Source organism: Cherax quadricarinatus, chromosome 7 (genome assembly GCF_038502225.1).
Source record: "Cherax quadricarinatus isolate ZL_2023a chromosome 7, ASM3850222v1, whole genome shotgun sequence".
Lineage (NCBI taxonomy): Eukaryota > Metazoa > Arthropoda > Malacostraca > Decapoda > Parastacidae > Cherax > Cherax quadricarinatus.
The window spans coordinates 60,059,534-60,078,896 of record NC_091298.1 but is presented as its reverse complement, the minus strand read 5'-3'; the positions used below and the strand labels follow the sequence as shown (position 1 = coordinate 60,078,896).

At 39.8% G+C, this 19,363-nt stretch overlaps 1 protein-coding gene across 38 annotated transcripts in view; it reads right to left on the bottom strand.

Moving 5' to 3' along the window:
• The window catches only part of LOC128686900 (zinc finger and BTB domain-containing protein 14), a 407,181-nt gene that overhangs the window by 268,197 nt on the left and 119,621 nt on the right, over nt 1-19,363 (bottom strand). For all 38 annotated transcript variants that reach the window (XM_070082567.1, XM_053774157.2, XM_053774159.2 and 35 more), the window contains exon 3: nt 17,885-18,844. In XM_070082567.1, coding sequence (XP_069938668.1) covers nt 17,885-18,844 — 960 coding nt within the window. The remainder of the gene's footprint in view (nt 1-17,884; nt 18,845-19,363) is intronic.

Below are 19,363 nucleotides of genomic sequence, written 5' to 3'. Positions count from 1 at the left end.
TGTTTAACACACCCCCACCTTTTTTGTTCTTCCCTCCCTGTAGGAAGTTTTTTTTTTTTCGTCCATATCCACATGTATACGTGTGCTTTTATTTTGTGTTCTGTGCCTTGTTCCTGCGAGAGAGAGAGAGACCTAGTTTTCAGTCAGTCATGGTCGAGGATGACCATGGGTAGGTGGCCAAGCGGTGTATGCCCAGTTGGGTTTATATTTTGCACCATGCTGATACTGCCACCCACAGGCCTACCCAGCTCAGCCCGCACCACACTTGCCCTGCCTCATTCAGGCAGCAGAGTTCACTCAGTCAACAAGGTCTACTGTCACTCTCTCCTGGGCATGGCCATCTGGGCCTGGGCACTTAAACATACTGCCTATGTACCATGAACCCAAATAAAGTAAGAAACCTCTGAAGAGTATCACTGACCCCGCCTGGATACCCAAATAACCTTTCGACAATATCCACAACTCTATTAACAAACCAGTGCTTTCCTATATCCTTCCTGAATCTAAATTTTTCCAACTTAAAACCATTGCCGGATGATTCTGCTTACTTAATTACTTGGGCCAGAAAATAACTGGTATACGTTCAGGCAATACTGTCAACTACGACAAAACCAACCTAAATGACAAGAAAAAAAGTGGCAAATCTTCAGCATGCAAGAAATGATAATGACCACCACCAAAAATTCAAGGCCTATTAAGTTTGCTGTAACAGCTGATGGTCAGGTCATGCATCTGCACACTTACAGGGCGAAAGGTTTCACGACTTTCGGATAATGGCTGGACCAATAGATGCAACGTATAGCCCCACAAGCCCTGAATCATTCAATTCAGATATACAGGTCAGCCATCACTGATCTGGCAATCTAGTACTAGTCTGGTTCTATCGCTAATCTGGCATTAATTTTGGCTGGCATAATCTCAAATTTCCAGGGTCACCATACCAACCTGCCACTACTTGCTGCATAAACAGCATAAACACTGGTAGCATCACTTGCAAACATGGGCAAGCCATTACAATTTGTTTTTCTCCATTTATTCTTATAACCTGCTCACTTTTAGCCCCAGCCATGGTTCTAGTGAATAAAGGATAGGAATCCTGACAGCCTTTCACCTCAAGAAAATGGCAATCCTGACAACCCTTCATCTCGAGACAATTTTAAGTTTCAGCTCTTCACTTTGGAAGCAGCAGTGATGAACTTTCTTGTTTAAGTCATGTTGGTTAATGTTATTAACCAACTTGTACTGATTTAGGAGGTATATTTTACAAGGTGGGATGAGGTGGTTAGCTGTTGGGTTAAGTGTATTCTAACCTAACCACTCTGATCCAGCAAAATCACTAATCCAGCACCCTACAGGTCCTAATGATGCCGGATTAGTGATGGTCAACCTGCATTTGGCTTATAGTAGGTCTCCTGTACTGTCACACATTGCCTGCTGACAAGGGTGATGGACTAATTACATCATCTTCACATCTCTACTGCTTCTGCTAAACTCTTCTGTATTCGACTGAAGAAGCCTACTCTGAAGGCAAAACATTTCAGAATAAAGATACCTAACTATTGCATATGCGTCTTACTTATCAATTTGTTGGTATTATATACCATTTTCATATTCAAGACTAGAGCGCTTATAGGAAATGGTAGTTTTAAGAAGTTGGGTTAAGTTGTAGACCTGAGCAAGCAGAACATCAGAATGGTTTTTCTTCCACCCAATTCAATGCACTTCCTGCAGTCCTTGGATGTCGGTACATGTATATGACTAAAACTTGACTGGAGAAAGGTAGCGACTGACTAGAAGGTGAAGCAAAGCATGCAAAACTATTCCAAAAATGGTCACTATCAAGACTGCTTCAGACCTGCACAACAAATGGATAAGTGAGAGTCTTTGGCGACATCTGGCTTCAGGGGTTTTGATATATACCCTTTCAACCCTGAATGCACCCTGAAGAATATGAGAAAAAGAACTGGGTCATGTGACTTCTCGAAGTTTGGTTAACTCCATTTTCTAGAATTAGCTAAAAGAGAAAAGGAGAAACTAGTGTGAGGAAGTGTGTTTCTCTTTTTTTTTTTTTTAAACAAGTCGGCCGTCTCCCACCGAGGCAGGGTGACCCAAAAAGAAAAAATCCCCAAAAAGAAAATACTTTCATCATTCAACACTTTCACCTCACTCACACATAATCACTGTTTTTGTAGAGGTGCTCAGAATACAACAGTTTAGAAGCATATACTACATATAAAGAGATACAACATATCCCTCCAAACTGCTAATATATCCCAAAACCCCTCCTTCAGAGTGCAGGCATTGTACTTCCCATTTCCAGGACTCAAGTCTGGCTATATAAAAATAACCGGTTTCCCTGAATCCCTTCACTTAATATTAACCTGCTCACACTCCAACAAATCGTCAGGTCCCAAATACCATTCGTCTCCATTCACTATCGAACACGCTCATGCACGCCTGCTGGAAGTCCAAGCCCCTCGCCCACAAAACCTCCCTTACCCCTTCCTTCCAACCTTTTCGAGGATGACCCCTACCCCACCTTCCTTCCCCTGCAGATTTAAATGCTCCCCATGTCATTCTACTTTGATCCATTCTCTCTAAATGACCAAACCACCTCAACAACCCCTCTTCAGCCCTCTGACTAATACTTTTATTAACTCCACACCTCCTAATTTCCACACTGAATTTTCTGCATAATATTTACACCACGCATTGCCCTTAGACAGGACATCTCCACTGCCTCCAACCATCTCCTCGCTGCTGCATTTACCACCCAAGCTTCATACCCGTATAAGAGTGTTGGTACTACTACACTTTCATACATTCCCTTCTTTGCCTCCATAGATAATGTTTTTTGTCTCCACATATACCTCAACGCACCACTCACCTTTTTTCCCTCATCAATTCTATGATTAACCTCATCCTTCATAAATCCATCCGCGGACACGTCAACTCCCAAGTATTTGAAAACATTCACTTCTTCCATACTCCTCCCCAATTTGATATCCAATTTTTCTTTATCTAAATCATTTGATACCCTCATCACCTTACCCTTTTCTATGTTCACTTTCAACTTTCTACCTTTACACACACTACCAAACTCATCCACTAACCTTTGCAATTTTTCTTTAGAATCTCCCATAAGCTCAGTATCATCAGCAAAAAGCAACTGTGTCAATTCCCATTTTGTATTTGATTCCCCATAATTTAATCCCACCCCTCTCCCGAACACCCTATCATTTACTTCTTTTACAACCCCATCTATAAATATATTAAACAAACATGGTGACATTACACATCCCTGTCTAAGACCTACTTTTACGGGGAAGTAGTCTCCCTCTCTTCTACACACCCTAACCTGAGCCTCACTATCCTTATAAAATCTCTTTACAGCATTTAGTAACTTACCACCTATTCCATATACTTGCAACATCTGCCACATTTCTCCCCTATCCACTCTATCTCATAGCAAGGTAATTTTGATACCGACAGGAAGAAGAAAGTCTTACAGATCTGCTGGTGCAAGGCCGAAGACCAGTACCAGAAGAAGTAGCTTCCATGACAATTCTAGCAGCTTAGACTTAGATGAGCTGAGTGACAAAATGCTTGATGAGCCGAAGTCCTAACAGAAGGAAACTGCAGCACAGAGCATACAACAGGGTGACTATGTTCCTGTTAAATTTAGGAATCTCAAAACATACCATTACTCATAAGATCATATGGAAGGTTGAAATATTTGCAAACTGGACAATGTCTTATTATAGAAATGCAGAAATCCATAAGGGCATAGATGCTTCTCAGACCCTTGGGTTTAACCCTTTCACTGTTGGCAACATATAGGTACAGTTTACAAGCCAGTGCTTAAGTATTAATAAGCTTCAACTCTAACGGGAGAAAGCTGGTAGACCTACATGTGAGAGAATGAATCTGCGTGGTCAGTGTGCGCAGTATAAAAAAAAATCCTGCAGCACGCAGTGCATGAGAAAAAAAAACCAACCATGTTTTTGGCGTAAAACGCTGACTTTGAGGTGTATTTTCTTAAGGTATTTTTGGTTATATTCTTGTTTTCTTGGTCTCATTTGATAAAATGGAAGATTTATTACAGAAATAGAAATTATTTTGATTGGTTTCACGATGAAAAGTACCTTGAAATTCAGCTCAAAGTACCAGAAATGTTTGATTTTTGCCGCTATTCAAGAGTAAACAAATGATGTCACCGTCCAATAAATGTCTAACTGGCTAGTCTAATACGCAATCACGAATGGGATGACATTTCTTATACAATTACAGTGGTCCCTCAATCGTCCGGCCTGAAAGTCATCCATTTCGGAAATAGTCCTGTTATTTTGTCTAAACATTGGCTCGCAAATGGTCAGTTAACTCGCTAATAGTCCTTCGTCCGGGACGCGTACTCACGCTCTGAGCTGCCTAGGCCTTCCCTTCCCAGCCAGTGTGCCATTGTTTACCAGTGAGCAACGGTCCCCTCAATTGCTCCAACGAAATATTTCATATTCCATTGATTTTAGTGCTTGCAAGTGCTAAATAAGCTACCGTGGCTCCAAAGACAGCTAGTGCCAAGCCTTGGGTAAAGGTGAGAAATACGACTGAATTTAAGAAAAACATCATTGAACAATATGAAAGTGGCATACGTGTGGGCCAACTGGCCAGGATGTATAACAAATCCCGTACAACCATGTCCTCCATCATAGCCAAGAAAAAGGAAATCAAGGACACTGTTGTTGCAAAGGGGGTAAATATGCTGACAAAAATGAGATCACCAGTACTCGAAGATGTTGAGAAGTTATTATTGGTGTGGATAAACGAGAAACAATTAGCAGGAGATACTCTTATGATGTCGATTATTTGTGAAAAGGCTAGGCAGTTGCATGAAGATTTGGTAAAGAAATTGCCTGCAACTAGTGGTGATGTGAGTGAATTTAAGGCCAGCAAAGGCTGGTTTGAGAGATTTAAGAAGCGTACTGGCATACACAGTGTGGTAAGGCATAGTGAGGCTGCCAGTTCTGACAACAAAGTGGCTGAAAAATATGTGCAGGAATTCAAGGAGTACATAAACAGTGAAGAACTGAAACCTGAACAAGTGTTCAATTGTGACGAATCAGGCCTCTTTTGGAAGAAAATGCCAAAGAGGACCTACATTACTCAGGAAGAAAAGGCACTGCCAGAACACAAGCCTATGAAAGACAGGCTGACACTCATGTTCTGTGCTAATGCTAGTGGGGATTTCAAAGTGAAGCCGTTACTAGTGTACCATTCTGAAAATCCCAGTGTGTTCAAGAAAAACAATGTCATGAAGAGTAAATTGTGTGTGTTCTGGAGATCTAATAATAAGGCATGGGTCACAAGGGACATTTTCATCGAGTGGTTCAATGAAGTGTTTGGTCCTAGTATGAAGAATTACCTCCTGGAAAAGAAATTGGATCTCAAGTGCCTCCTAGTAATAGACAATGCACCTGCACATCCTCCAAACTTGGATGACCTAATTCTGAAGGAGTTTGGGTTCATCACAGTAAAATTCTTGCCCCCGAATACCACTCCTCTCCTATAGCCCATGGACCAGCAAGTCATTTCAAACTTTAAAAAAATTCTACACCAAAGCAATGTTTGAAAGATGCTTTAATGTGACCTCAGACACTCACTTGACCCTAAGAGATTTGTGACCTCAGACACTCACTTGACCCTAAGAGATTTTTGGAAAGAACACTTCAGTATTCTCCATTGCATAAGCCTTATAGGTAAGGCTTGAGAGGGAGTGACTACCAGGACTTTGAACTCTGCTTGGAGAAAACTGTGGCCAGATTGTGTCGACAAGAGGGATTTTGAAGGGTTTGAGGCAGCCCCTGATGAGCCGATGTCAGTTGTGGACTCTATTGTCGCACTGGGGAGTTCCATGGGGTTGGATGTGAGTTTGGAGGATGTGGAAGAGTTGGTGGAGGACCACAGTGAAGAGCTAACCACTGAGGAGCTGCAAGAGCTTCAGCAGGAAGAGCAACAGATTGCAGCTCAGAATCTTGCTGCAGAGGAGGGAGAGAGATGGAAGAAGGTGCATTCTTCAGAAATTAAGGAGATTTTTGAAATGTGGGGTAGGATGGAAAGATTTGTGGAGAAACATCACCCTGAGAAGGATGTTGCAAGCCATATCGGCAACTTGTACAGTGACAGTCTTGGCCCATTTTAAGAAAGATTTAAAGAGACGCCAGAAACAGAGCTCTCTGGACAGTTTTTTTTGCGAGACAGGACTCCAGTGACTCTCAAGGTGGTCCTAGTGGCATTAACCTCTTGACTGTCGCAACCCCCAATCCTGAGGCGTCTCCTGGTGTCGCAAAATTTAAAAAAAAAAAAAAAATTTCTTATGGAATGATAAGAGAATCTTTTCCCCGATTGTAATGACGCCAAAAAACGAAATCTGATGGAAAACTGACGGAATTACGCTCTCGCAAAGTTAGCAACCTCGGCGATATTTACAAATCAGCTATTTCGCCCACTTTGAGCCCTATTTTCGGCTAATTCCATTGTTCCAGTTGACCAAACTCATAGCTATTTCTTTAGAACTCCGTTTTTTCTATCGACTGAGTACAAGAAACTGCCCATTTACCAATTTCAACTACCCAATAACGTGGTCAGAAATTTGCGAATTGGCAAATTTCACGAAAATTAAAAAATATGACAATTTCAAAATAAGGTCCAGAATGAACAATGCAGACATTCCTGGCTCTAAAATAACATTTTCTTTGTTCATCAGTCATGTCTCCAGGCCCCTCTGATATTACTCTTGCTTTCTATTTTGAATTTTTATTCAAACAAAAAATAGAAGATTTACTATTATGCAGACTACTGCAGTACTGTAATAATTGTGTAAATAACATCAACCCATTCATGACTGCATATTAGAATGGCTAGTTGGACATTTATTGGCAAATGACATCATTTGTTTACTTTTGAACATCGGCAAAAATCAAACATTTCCCCTACTTTGAGCTCCATTTCCAGGTTCTTTTTATAGTAAAATCAATCAAAATCACCTCTATTTCTATAATATGTTTTCCATTCTATCAAATAAGACCAAGAAAACGAGAATACAACCATAAATACTATACGAAAATAGATCACAAAGTCGGCATTTTAATTAAAAAAACGGCCGGAGTTTTTATCATTATGCACTGCGTGCTCCAGGATTTTTTTTATATGGTGCACACTGACCACACAGACCCATTCTCTCACATGTGGGCCTACCAGCTTTCTCCTCCTTGATTTGAAGCCGCTAGAATTTATGAGTATATATACGTCAATCGGTACCTCGTAAGACGTATATGTACGGCCGCGACAGTCAAAGGGTTAAGAAACAGAGAAGACAAGTAACCCCAGAAAAGCAATTGGTACCTGAGGTGTTGAAGGAAGGGGACTCCCCTTGCAAACAGTAAATAATCTAATCTGTCTCCTTCTCCAGTCTTCTATACACTAAGAAGAATTGCCAATAAAGGTAAGTGTTATTCTGTTAATGTTTCATTCATCATGTGCCATTGTATTGTTTATGAACTACATCTATATTTCATGTAAAAAAATTTTTTTGTTTTAATACTTCTGGGTGTCAGGAACGGATTAATTGCATTTACATTATTTCTTACGGGGAAAATTGATTCGAAAATCGTCTATTTCGATAACAGTCCCACTTCCAGGAACGGATTATGGACGATTATTGAGGGACCACTATTACAATAATGCAGTAGTCTGCATAATAGTAACTATTTTTTCTGTGAATAAAAATTCAAAATGGAAAGCAAGAGTAATATAAAGGGGCCTAGAGATGTGATTAATGAACAGGGAAAAATGTTATTTTAATGACAAGAATGTCTGTATTGTTTATTCTGGACCCTATTCTGAAATTAGCATCTTTTGAAATTTGTGTGAAACTGGCCAAATTGCCAATTTCTGACCACTTTATTGGGTAGCTGAAATCAGTAAATGGGCGATTTCTTGTAGTCAATCGAAAGAACAAATGGAGTGCTAGCGAAATAGCCGAGTTTGGCCAACTGGAACAATGGAATTGGTCAAAAATAGGGCTCAAACTTGGTGAAATCACTGATGTGTACACAGTGGTACCTTGACTTAAGAGTTTAATTCGTTCCACGACCGATCTCGTAACTCAGTTTGCTCGTATATATCAAATAAATTTTCCTCAGTGAAAGTAACTGAAATGCCATTAACTCTTTCAGGGTCTGTTGTACTAGTACAGCTTGCACGCCAGGGTTGGTGCCATACTAGTGCGTGTAAATTCTAGTGCCTTCAAATCTAGTGACAGAAAGCTGGTAGGCCTACATATGAAAGGATGGGTCTGCGTGGTCAGTGTAAACAGTATAAAAAAAATCCTGCAGCACACAGTGCATAATGAGAAACAAAAAATCAGTGTTTTTTTGTTTAAAACAGCGACTTTGCAGTGTATTTTCGTATGGTATTTATGGTTGTATTCTCTTTTTCTTGGTGTCATTTTATAGAATGGAAGACATGTTATAGAAACTGAGATGATTTTGATTCGTTTCGCAATGAAAAGTACAGTACCTTGAAACTGAGCTCAAAGTAACAGAAATGTTCGATTTTTGCCAATGTTCAAAAGTAAACAAATCATGCCACGTGTCCAATACACATCAACTGGTATACCTTTGAAGAGAAGAGTAATATGGCGAGTAATATTCTTTCACAAGTGCACTGATATTATTTATACCATTTTTTTTAGTCTGCATAACAGTAAATCTTCTATTTTTTTGAGAATAAAAGAATAAAAGAAACGTAAGAGGGGCCTGGGGACGTGACTAATGAACAGAGAAAATGTTATTTTAGTGCCAGGATGTCTGCCTTGTGTATTCTGGACCCTATTTTGAAATTGGTATCTTTTGAAATTTGTGTGAAATTGGCAAAACTGCCAATTTCTGACCACTTTATTGAATAGTTGAAATTGGTAATTGGCTGGTTTCTTGTACTCATTCAATAGAACAAATGGAGTTCTAAGGAAATAGCTGATTTTTGTCGACTGGTGCATTGGAATTGGTAGAAAATAGGGCTCAAAGTGGGCAAAATCGCTGATGCGTAAACATTGTTGAGACTGCTAACTTCGCAAGAGCATAATTCCATAAGTTTTCCATCAAATTTCGTACTTTTGGTGTCATTATGATCGGGTGAAGATTCTCTTATCATTTCATAATAAAAAACAATTTTTTTTTTAAATTTTCAACCCCGAGAACAAGTTTATGAGAGGGCCTCTTGACCCTGAAAGGGTTAATCCATTCCAGTGGAATTCCTGGCTCTTGGGAGCCCGGAGAAAATATGGTTTATTTATCTATCACAATTAATCTAATATATAATAAACATTATAAATAACAGAAACATGATATGTACATACTCTAGAATGAATAAAGATGTGTCGTGAATAGTGGTGGCGGCCAACCCCAAGGTAAAAATAATTATCGCTCTGACCATATCTTCCCATTCTTGCCCTTTTGAGGTCTTATTATAATAGAAAACTGAGTGTTTGTGAGGCTAAATGAACTAGATCACTAGTTTGATAAGGAAAACACTGAAGCAAAAGCGATTTTGTTTTTTTTTTCCCTATGATTTCAGGCTTTAACCTTTTCAGGGTTTCCGCCGTATTAGTACGGTTTACGCACCAGGGTTTTTGTCGTACTAGTACGCCTAAATTCTAGCGCCCTCAAATCTAGTGAGAGAAAGCTGGTAGGCCTACATATGAAAGAATGGGTCTATGTGGTCAGTGTGCGCAGTATAAAAAAAAATCCTGCAGCACACAGTGCGTAATGACAAAAAAAAAAAAACTTTGACCGTGTTTTTGAATTAAAACAGCGACTTTGCACTATATTTTCGTATGCTATTTATTGTTGTATTCTAGTTTTCCTGGTCTCCTTTTATAGAATGGAAGACATATTACAGAAATTGAGATGAGTTTGACTGGTTTTACAATGAAAAGTACCTTGAAATTGAGCTCAAAGTAGCAGAAAGTTCGATTTTTACCAAAGTTCAAAAGTAAACAAATCATGCCAAGCGTCCAATACACGTCAACTGGTGAGTATAATATTCTTTCACAAGTGCGCTGATATTATTTATACCATTTCTACACCAATGCAGTAGTCTGCATAACAGTAAATCTTCTATTTTTTGTGAGAATAAAAATTCAAAGTGGAAAGCCAAAGAAATATAAGAGGAGCTTGGGGATGTGAGCAACGAACAGAGAACTTGTTATTTTAGTGCCAGGAACGCTTTTCTTGTTTATTCTGAACCCTATTCGGAAATTGGCATCTTTTGAAATTTGTGTGAAATTGGCAAAATTGCTAAATTCTGACCACTGTATTGGATAGTTGAAATCGGTAAATTGGTGGTTTTTTGTACTCATTCGATAGAAAAAATGGAGTTCTAGCGAAATAGTTATGATTTTTGTCGACTAGTACATTAGAATTGGCCGAAAATAGGGCTCAAAGTGGGCTAAATCGCCGATGCATAAACATCGTCGAGACCGCTAACTTCGCGAGAGCATAATTCTGTAAGTTTTCCATCAAAAGTCATACTTTTGGTGTCATTATGATCGGGAAAAGTTTCTCTCTTTTCATAAGAATTTTTTTTTTTTTTTTTTTTTTTTTTAAATTTGGGGGACCCTGAGAACAAGTCTCTGAGGGGGCCTGTGGACCCTGAAAGGGTTAATTCAATGGACATCATCCTCTTCTTCTCAGCACTGTCCTTTGCACTTACTTTCTTTGGACCCATGGTTAAAAAAAAGAAATTTGGGAAAATAACTGCATGAAAAGCACAAAACGACGGGAAGCTGGGCGGATGTTGTGGCATTTGCTGACCAAACTAGTGGCAACGTATCTGAAGCTCACTCGTAACTCAGATTTTGGCTCGCAACTCAAAGCAAAAAATCGACCGAACGACAGCTCGTAACTCGGAAAACTCATAAGTCAAGGTACTATATCGCCAAGATTGCTAAGTGAGAGCGTAATTCCATAAGTTTTCCATTAAATTTTGTAATTTTTATGTCATTACCATAGAGAAAAGATTCTTTATTATTTCATAAGATAATTTTTTTTTTTAATTCTTTGACACTGAGAGCAAGTTTGTGAGCAGGGGTTTTCAAAGTAAAAGGGTTAAAGTTCCCAATCTATATAGTCTACACTTACATACTTATGTGGGTCTCATAGGATGCGAAATATCATAACGTTCATCTGGTTTTGCTGTATAAACACTTGGTAACACAGCATACATCACGAGATTCACCCAGTAACCTAATGACTATTGTGAGGGTGGTGTTTTCGTAGTACATGCATCAGGGTGCCATATTTTTGTCTGAAATCATTAACCCTTTCATTGTCCAGAACCCTGACCTGAAACTTGTCCAGTGTCCAAGAATTTCCAAAAACAATGTTATTTTTTCTTATGAAATGGTAGAAATTTTTTTTCAATAGGTAGTAGGTTGGTAGACAGCAACCACCCAGGGAAGTACTACCGTCCTGCCAGATGACTGTGAAACAAAAACCTGTAACTGTTTTGCATGATGGTAGGATTGCTGGTTTCTTTTTCTGTCTCATAAACAGGGATATCTTGCTACTCCTACTTACACTTTGGTCACACTTCACAGACACGCACATGCATATATATACATACATCAAGGTTTTTCTCCTTTTTCTAAATAGCTCTTGTTCTTCTTTATTTCTTCTATTGTCCATGGGGAAGTGGAAAAGAATCTTTCCTCCGTAAGCCATGCGTGTCGTATGAGGCGACTAAAATGCCGGGAGCAATGGGCTAGTAACCCCTTCTCCTGTAGACATTTACTAAAAAAGAGAAGAAGAAAAACTTTATAAAACTGGGATGCTTAAATGTGCGTGGATGTAGTGCGGATGACAAGAAACAGATGATTGCTGATGTTATGAATGAAAAGAAGTTGGATGTCCTGGCCCTAAGCGAAACAAAGCTGAAGGAGGTAGGAGAGTTTCAGTGGGGGGAAATAAATGGGATTAAATCTGGAGTATCTGAGAGAGTTAGAGCAACGGAAGGGGTAGCAGTAATGTTAAATGATCAGTTATGGAAGGAGAAAAGAGAATATGAATGTGTAAATTCAAGAATTATGTGGATTAAAGTAAAGGTTGGATGCGAGAAGTGGGTCATAATAAGCGTGTATGCACCTGGAGAAGAGAGGAATGCAGAGGAGAGAGAGAGAGATTTTGGGAGATGTTAAGTGAATGTATAGGAGCCTTTGAACCAAGTGAGAGAGTAATTGTGGTAGGGGACCTGAATGCTAAAGTAGGAGAAACTTTTAGAGAGGGTGTGGTAGGTAAGTTTGGGGTGCCAGGTGTAAATGATAATGGGAGCCCTTTGATTGAACTTTGTATAGAAAGGGGTTTAGTTATAGGTAATACATATTTTAAGAAAAAGAGGATAAATAAGTATACAAGATATGATGTAGGGCGAAATGACAGTAGTTTGTTGGATTATGTATTGGTAGATAAAAGACTGTTGAGTAGACTTCAGGATGTACATGTTTATAGAGGGGCCACAGATATATCAGATCACTTTCTAGTTGTAGCTACACTGAGAGTAAAAGGTAGATGGGGTACAAGGAGAATAGAAGCATCAGGGAAGAGAGAGGTGAAGGTTTATAAACTAAAAGAGGAGGCAGTTAGGGTAAGATATAAACAGCTATTGGAGGATAGATGGGCTAATGAGAGCATAGGCAATGGGGTCGAAGAGGTATGGGGTAGGTTTAAAAATGTAGTGTTAGAGTGTTCAGCAGAAGTTTGTGGTTACAGGAAAGTGGGTGCAGGAGGGAAGAGGAGCGATTGGTGGAATGATGATGTAAAGAGAGTAGTAAGGGAGAAAAAGTTAGCATATGAGAAGTTTTTACAAAGTAGAAGTGATGCAAGGAGGGAAGAGTATATGGAGAAAAAGAGAGAGGTTAAGAGAGTGGTGAAGCAATGTAAAAAGAGAGCAAATGAGAGAGTGGGTGAGATGTTATCAACAAATTTTTTTGAAAATAAGAAAAAGTTTTGGAGTGAGATTAACAAGTTAAGAAAGCCTAGAGAACAAATGGATTTGTCAGTTAAAAATAGGAGAGGAGAGTTATTAAATGGAGAGTTAGAGGTATTGGGAAGATGGAGGGAATATTTTGAGGAATTGTTAAATGTTGATGAAGATAGGGAAACAGTGATTTCGTGTATAGGACAAGGAGGAATAACATCTTGTAGGAGTGAGGAAGAGCCAGTTGTGAGTGTGGGGAAGTTTGTGAGGCAGTAGGTAAAATGAAAGGGGGTAAGGCAGCCGGGATTGATGGGATAAAGATAGAAATGTTAAAAGCAGGTGGGGATATAGTTTTGGAGTGGTTGGTGCAATTATTTAATAAATGTATGGAAGAGGGTAAGGTACCTAGGGATTGGCAGAGTGCATGCATAGTTCCTTTGTATAAAGGCAAAGGGGATAAAAGAGAGTGCAAAAATTATAGGGGGATAAGTCTGTTGAGTATACCTGGTAAAGTGTATGGTAGAGTTATAATTGAAAGAATTAAGAGTAAGACGGAGAATAGGATAGCAGATGAGCAAGGAGGCTTTAGGAAAGGTAGGGGGGTGTGTGGACCAGGTGTTTACAGTGAAACATATAAGTGAACAGTATTTAGATAAGGCTAAAGAGGTCTTTGTGGCATTTATGGATTTGGAAAAGGCGTATGACAGGGTGGATAGGGGGGCAATGTGGCAGATGTTGCAAGTGTATGGTGTAGGAGGTAGGTTACTGAAAGCAGTGAAGAGTTTTTACGAGGATAGTGAGGCTCAAGTTAGAGTATGTAGGAAAGAGGGAAATTTTTTCCCAGTAAAAGTAGGCCTTAGACAAGGATGTGTGATGTCACCATGGTTGTTTAATATATTTATAGATGGGGTTGTAAGAGAAGTAAATGCGAGGGTCTTGGCAAGAGGCGTGGAGTTAAAAGATAAAGAATCACACACAAAGTGGGAGTTGTCACAGCTGCTCTTTGCTGATGACACTGTGCTCTTGGGAGATTCTGAAGAGAAGTTGCAGAGATTGGTGGATGAATTTGGTAGGGTGTGCAAAAGAAGAAAATTAAAGGTGAATACAGGAAAGAGTAAGGTTATGAGGATAACAAAAAGATTAGGTGATGAAAGATTGGATATCAGATTGGAGGGAGAGAGTATGGAGGAGGTGAACGTATTCAGATATTTGGGAGTGGACGTGTCAGCGGACAGGTCTATGAAAGATGAGGTGAATCATAGAATTGATGAGGGAAAAAGAGTGAGTGGTGCACTTAGGAGTCTGTGGAGACAAAGAACTTTGTCCTTGGAGGCAAAGAGGGGAATGTATGAGAGTATAGTTTTACCAACGCTCTTATATGGGTGTGAAGCGTGGGTGATGAATGTTGTAGCGAGGAGAAGGCTGGAGGCAGTGGAGATGTCATGTCTGAGGGCAATGTGTGGTGTGAATATAATGCAGAGAATTCGTAGTTTGGAAGTTAGGAGGAGGTGCGGGATTACCAAAACTGTTGTCCAGAGGGCTGAGGAAGGGTTGTTGAGGTGGTTCGGACATGTAGAGAAAATGGAGCTAAACAGAATGACTTCAAGAGTGTATCAGTCTGTAGTGGAAGGAAGGCGGGGTAAGGGTCGGCCTAGGAAAGGTTGGAGGGAGGGGGTAAAGGAGGTTTTGTGTGCGAGGGGCTTGGACTTCCAGCAGGCATGCGTGAGCGTGTTTGATAGGAGTGAATGGAGACAAATGGTTTTTAATACTTGACGTGCTGTTGGAGTGTGAGCAAAGTAACATTTATGAAGGGATTCAGGGAAACCGGCAGGCCGGACTTGAGTCCTGGAGATGGGAAGTACAGTGCCTGCACTCTGAAGGAGGGGTGTTAATGTTGCAGTTTAAAAACTGTAGTGTAAAGCACCCTTCTGGCAAGACAGTGATGGAGTGAATGATGGTGAAAGTTTTTCTTTTTTCGGGCCACCCTGCCTTGGTGGGAATCGGCCAGTGTGATAATAAAAAAAAAATAATAATACGTAAAACAAAAGTATGAAATTTAATGGAAAACTGATGAAATTGTCCTTTCACAAATTTTGCCCTGTCAGCCGTGAAACACTTCATAAATCCACAGCAGAATTTACAAGTCACTAACACTCGAGCAAAGGTATCCAAAATTACAATAGGTTTGAGAGTTATGCTGACTAACTTTAACAAAACGTCTGCAATGCCTAAGCTTGATCAAAAGTTTGTTGGTCCTTATCAAGTAGTTGAACATATCACTGGCAATAAGTATAAGGTTAGAGAAATTAGTACTGGTCAGTATAAAGAATCGCATTTAGATCATATGAAGTTAATATGTGATGATAATGATGTTCCAACTCAGACTAATGTGACAGACTGACAATCCTCCTGATCCTGTACCCTCTACCTCTAATACTCAGTCAGACGATCAACCTGAATGTGGTTATTCCATACGTACACGACAGGAACCGAGAAATCCACAAGTATCATTTGTAACTACCAATTCAGAGCTGCCTCAAATATGGCATGAGTTAGCCAGTGCAACAGAGTTTGATCCTCCCAGAGATAACACCCATTCTGTATATGTCAATCTCACCCTAGTAGAGTTGGGGTTAAATGTAAATAACCTCTATAGATGAATAATATAGTTACATTGTATTTCTACTGTCTGCTACAATATCAACTTATTAATATTCAAGAATTTTTTTTTTTGTATTCACGTTCTCTGAATTCTTAGATTTAACAGTCTAGATTTGAGTGCACCAAGTCTGCCTTTCTGTTAAACACTTCTTTCTTTGTATATATTCCTTCCTCAGAATCCGTAGATCGCATGAATACAGATCGATCGATCAAATTTTTTTTTATCACTTCTATTGTGTAATCCCAATGTTGAGTCTCATTCTATGAGTTGTGCTATATCATACCTTGTAATGCATGACAGTAAGTTACGTTACCTTCCATTCCAATATTCTCCTTATGTTATAATGTTCAATTGTTGTGTACTTTGACATCGTACAGAATCAGCCCAAGCCATAAGCCTGTCGTCTCTAGTTTGTAGTATTAGCTGTATGTCAGGACGACGTACGTTAGCGTCGCCGAGCTCTCAGTAGTACCATACCAGTAACCAGTTACCAGTGTCAGCAGTGACTCACTACCAACAGTCTGTGTGAATCACTTGTTATTCACTGTCACAGCTGACCTTAGAATGTTTTGAACCCGCTCACCCCTAGGAACCATCTCGCGAGTCGAAAGGATAGGGAGCAGAGAGGCAGGTCAGGCTTGGTGCTTCCTATATATTCCATTTTAATTATACTTCATTATTGCCTATGTAAGTATCCTTACCCAATCCATGTTACCGAACCCAACGGGACAAATAAAGTGATCAAACATCGGTAATATGGCCAATTCCACACAAAATTAAAAAGTGCCAATTTAAAAATAGGGTAAAGAATAAACAATATAGACATTCCTGGCATTAAAACGTTTCCTCTGTTCATAACGTCCCCAGGCCTCTCCTATATGACACTTGCTTTCCATTTTGAATTTTTATTAAAAAATAAAAAAAAAAAATTTTACTGTTTTGCAGCCTACTGTACTATTGTAATAATTGTAGAAATGACGTCAGCACATTTGTGAATACACATCAGTCCAACCAGTTGGACGAGTGACAAAATTTGTGTCCTCTGGAATATGGGCAATAATCAAACATTTCTGCTAATTTTAGCTCAATCTCAAACTACTTTCCAAATCTAAAACCAATTAAAATCATTTCTATTTCTGTAATATACCTTCCATTGTATCAAATGATACTAAGAAACCATCTGAAAATACACCGCAGTCGCTGTCTTATTAAACCAAATGCACTGGTTTTTTTTTTCACTATCATGCACTGTGTGGGGCAAGATTTTTGTAATATGGTGCATACTCACTGCATAGACCCATTCTCTCATATCTAGGCCTAAATTTACCCCTCACTACTTGCAAAGAATTAAAAATAGGACAAAGAATTAAAATAGGACTCAAAGTGGGCAGAACTACCAACGTGTAAATTGCACCCACACCACATTTGTGCCTACGTAATTTCACAAGTTTTCTACCAAATTTTGCATTTTTAATGCCATTACTGTTAGAAAAATAATACATTACCATTTCAGAATTCTTTTTAATTACTACACTGTCACAACAGAGAAGGTTAACTAACAACACTGCAATCACAAGAACCACATCCATCCACCTTAGTCCAGCAGAGCTCCATCCCTCTCCACACACCATAACGCACAATGCAGTGCAAGATAAAAATTTATTGTTTTCAACATACTGCGATTCCAATATATTTTTTAATTTATGTGGCATTTTCAGAGGTATCTGGAATTTAACCTTATTTTTCCCACATTCTCTTTGCTTTATTTAATGCTATTTTAAGATTGCACACTTTTGGCAACCCTCTCACTAAGTGAGGACCTGCAGAACATGCACACTACGTTTCTCCTGGTGACTGCATAGTATCAATACAGTGGAATATGCAAATATCAGATTGGTCAACCTGTGTTTTTGCCTACTCCATCCACTCCCAGAGGATAAAAAAAAAAGTCAATTCACTAAAGCATGAACCAACAAGAAATTGCCCATTGTGCCTCAAGTGAATGTCATGATGAGACTTAAGGGCGAAGTTCATGAGGTAAGACACTTTAATAACAGATAACACTTCAATACTAACTTGAATACATAGTTTACATTTTAAATAAAATATAAATAGTAATACAAGTGCTTGTGAGCTACTTGTTACAAACAAAAACAGAACCTATAAAGTACTGAAACTTAAAAATTCACTTACCCCTTGTAGGCCTGAAGGCCCAGGTATTTGGTCAGCACCATAGGAGTCCATCTGATCATGTTCCTCCTTTTCTATTTCACCACCATGACTTTGGTATTCAGAGAAATCATTACTAGTCTCCTCTTCATCCCCATCCATCTCACTGCCATCTTCTCTATCTCCATGAGAATCTTTTGCTCCAGAGTTATCAGCATCATCTACTTCCACCTTAATCATTTGAACTGGTAGGATGGATTGATCAGATGATCTGGGTGATGTTATAGATGGGTGAGAGGACTCTGGTCCACCACTAGGGGGTGACCTAAGGGATGATGTATCCGCAGACGGCCGTAACGAGGATATTTGAGATGTATGTTGCGACTGCGACTGTTGCAGGTGGCTGTCTTGTCTACCACGCCCACTATCTACATGCCGCGTTTCCTGGGATACACTAGGTGGTGGGGGCATAGACTGTGATGGCACATGTGACTCAGGTACACTTGACAGTTGAGAGGGTGCTTGACTAGGCACTGATGATGCAGAAGGGGGGTGGGAGGAAGACTGGGAGGACCCCCGTGAGATGGTGGGTGAAGGGATCCTCCCACGGTCTCCTCCAGAGTCCCGTCTTTTTCGTTTTGCGGGGGGACTGTCCTCCCTTCTCTCAGGTACACTACTAGGCCCTTTTTTCTGGGCTTTGGTTGGATCCTCGTCTGGGACAGCGAGACCTTTAATTCTTAAACACTCGGCAGCTTTAATGAGTCCCGCTAGCTCACTCTGCCTCACATCTACTTCACCTATATACATATAGTCTAACAAGGCCTCTAAATCTGACTTTTTTATGTCTTTGAGCACAACTACTGGATTTTTACAAGGAGTTTTTTCAAAAATTTCTGCAAAGTAATCACTACATGTCGACATCACAAGTTTGTGCACTGGGAAAAACTTTCCTTCGCATGCTAGCGTTGCATCCGTGTACGTATGCTGGAAAGAAATGGAAAAAAAAAGTTAGTTTAAATACAGTCATACAAAATATGTATACAAATTTAAAATAGTTAAGCTCAGGGAACCTCTATGTATTACACAGCCTGCCTTTCAAATGGGACTAGAGTACATACAGCATTGGTCTGTCAGTAATATGTATTCCCTTTGTGGGCCCCTCTGTTACTTTGGTGTCATTTGACTTCGCCCGAACAGCCCGCTTAGGCCGTTGGCCTAAGTCTAGATCAACAGTGGGCAAACTGCAGTTCCCAAAGCTACTGTGTGTGGCTGCAAAGACAATACAGTGGACCCCCGGTTATCGGCTGGTTTGGTTATCGGCCAACTCGGTTATTGGCCGTTCGCTCAGTTATCAGCGTTTTTGGACGCATCCATCCGCCGGCTGGGGCAGCTTGCACTTCAGTTTGGCTTTCTCTCTTGGTGGCTGAGGAGGCTTCTGCTCATACATCCAAACATTTCACTTGTTTACCATTGTTTTTAGTGGTTTTTCTTGAAGTGCAACTG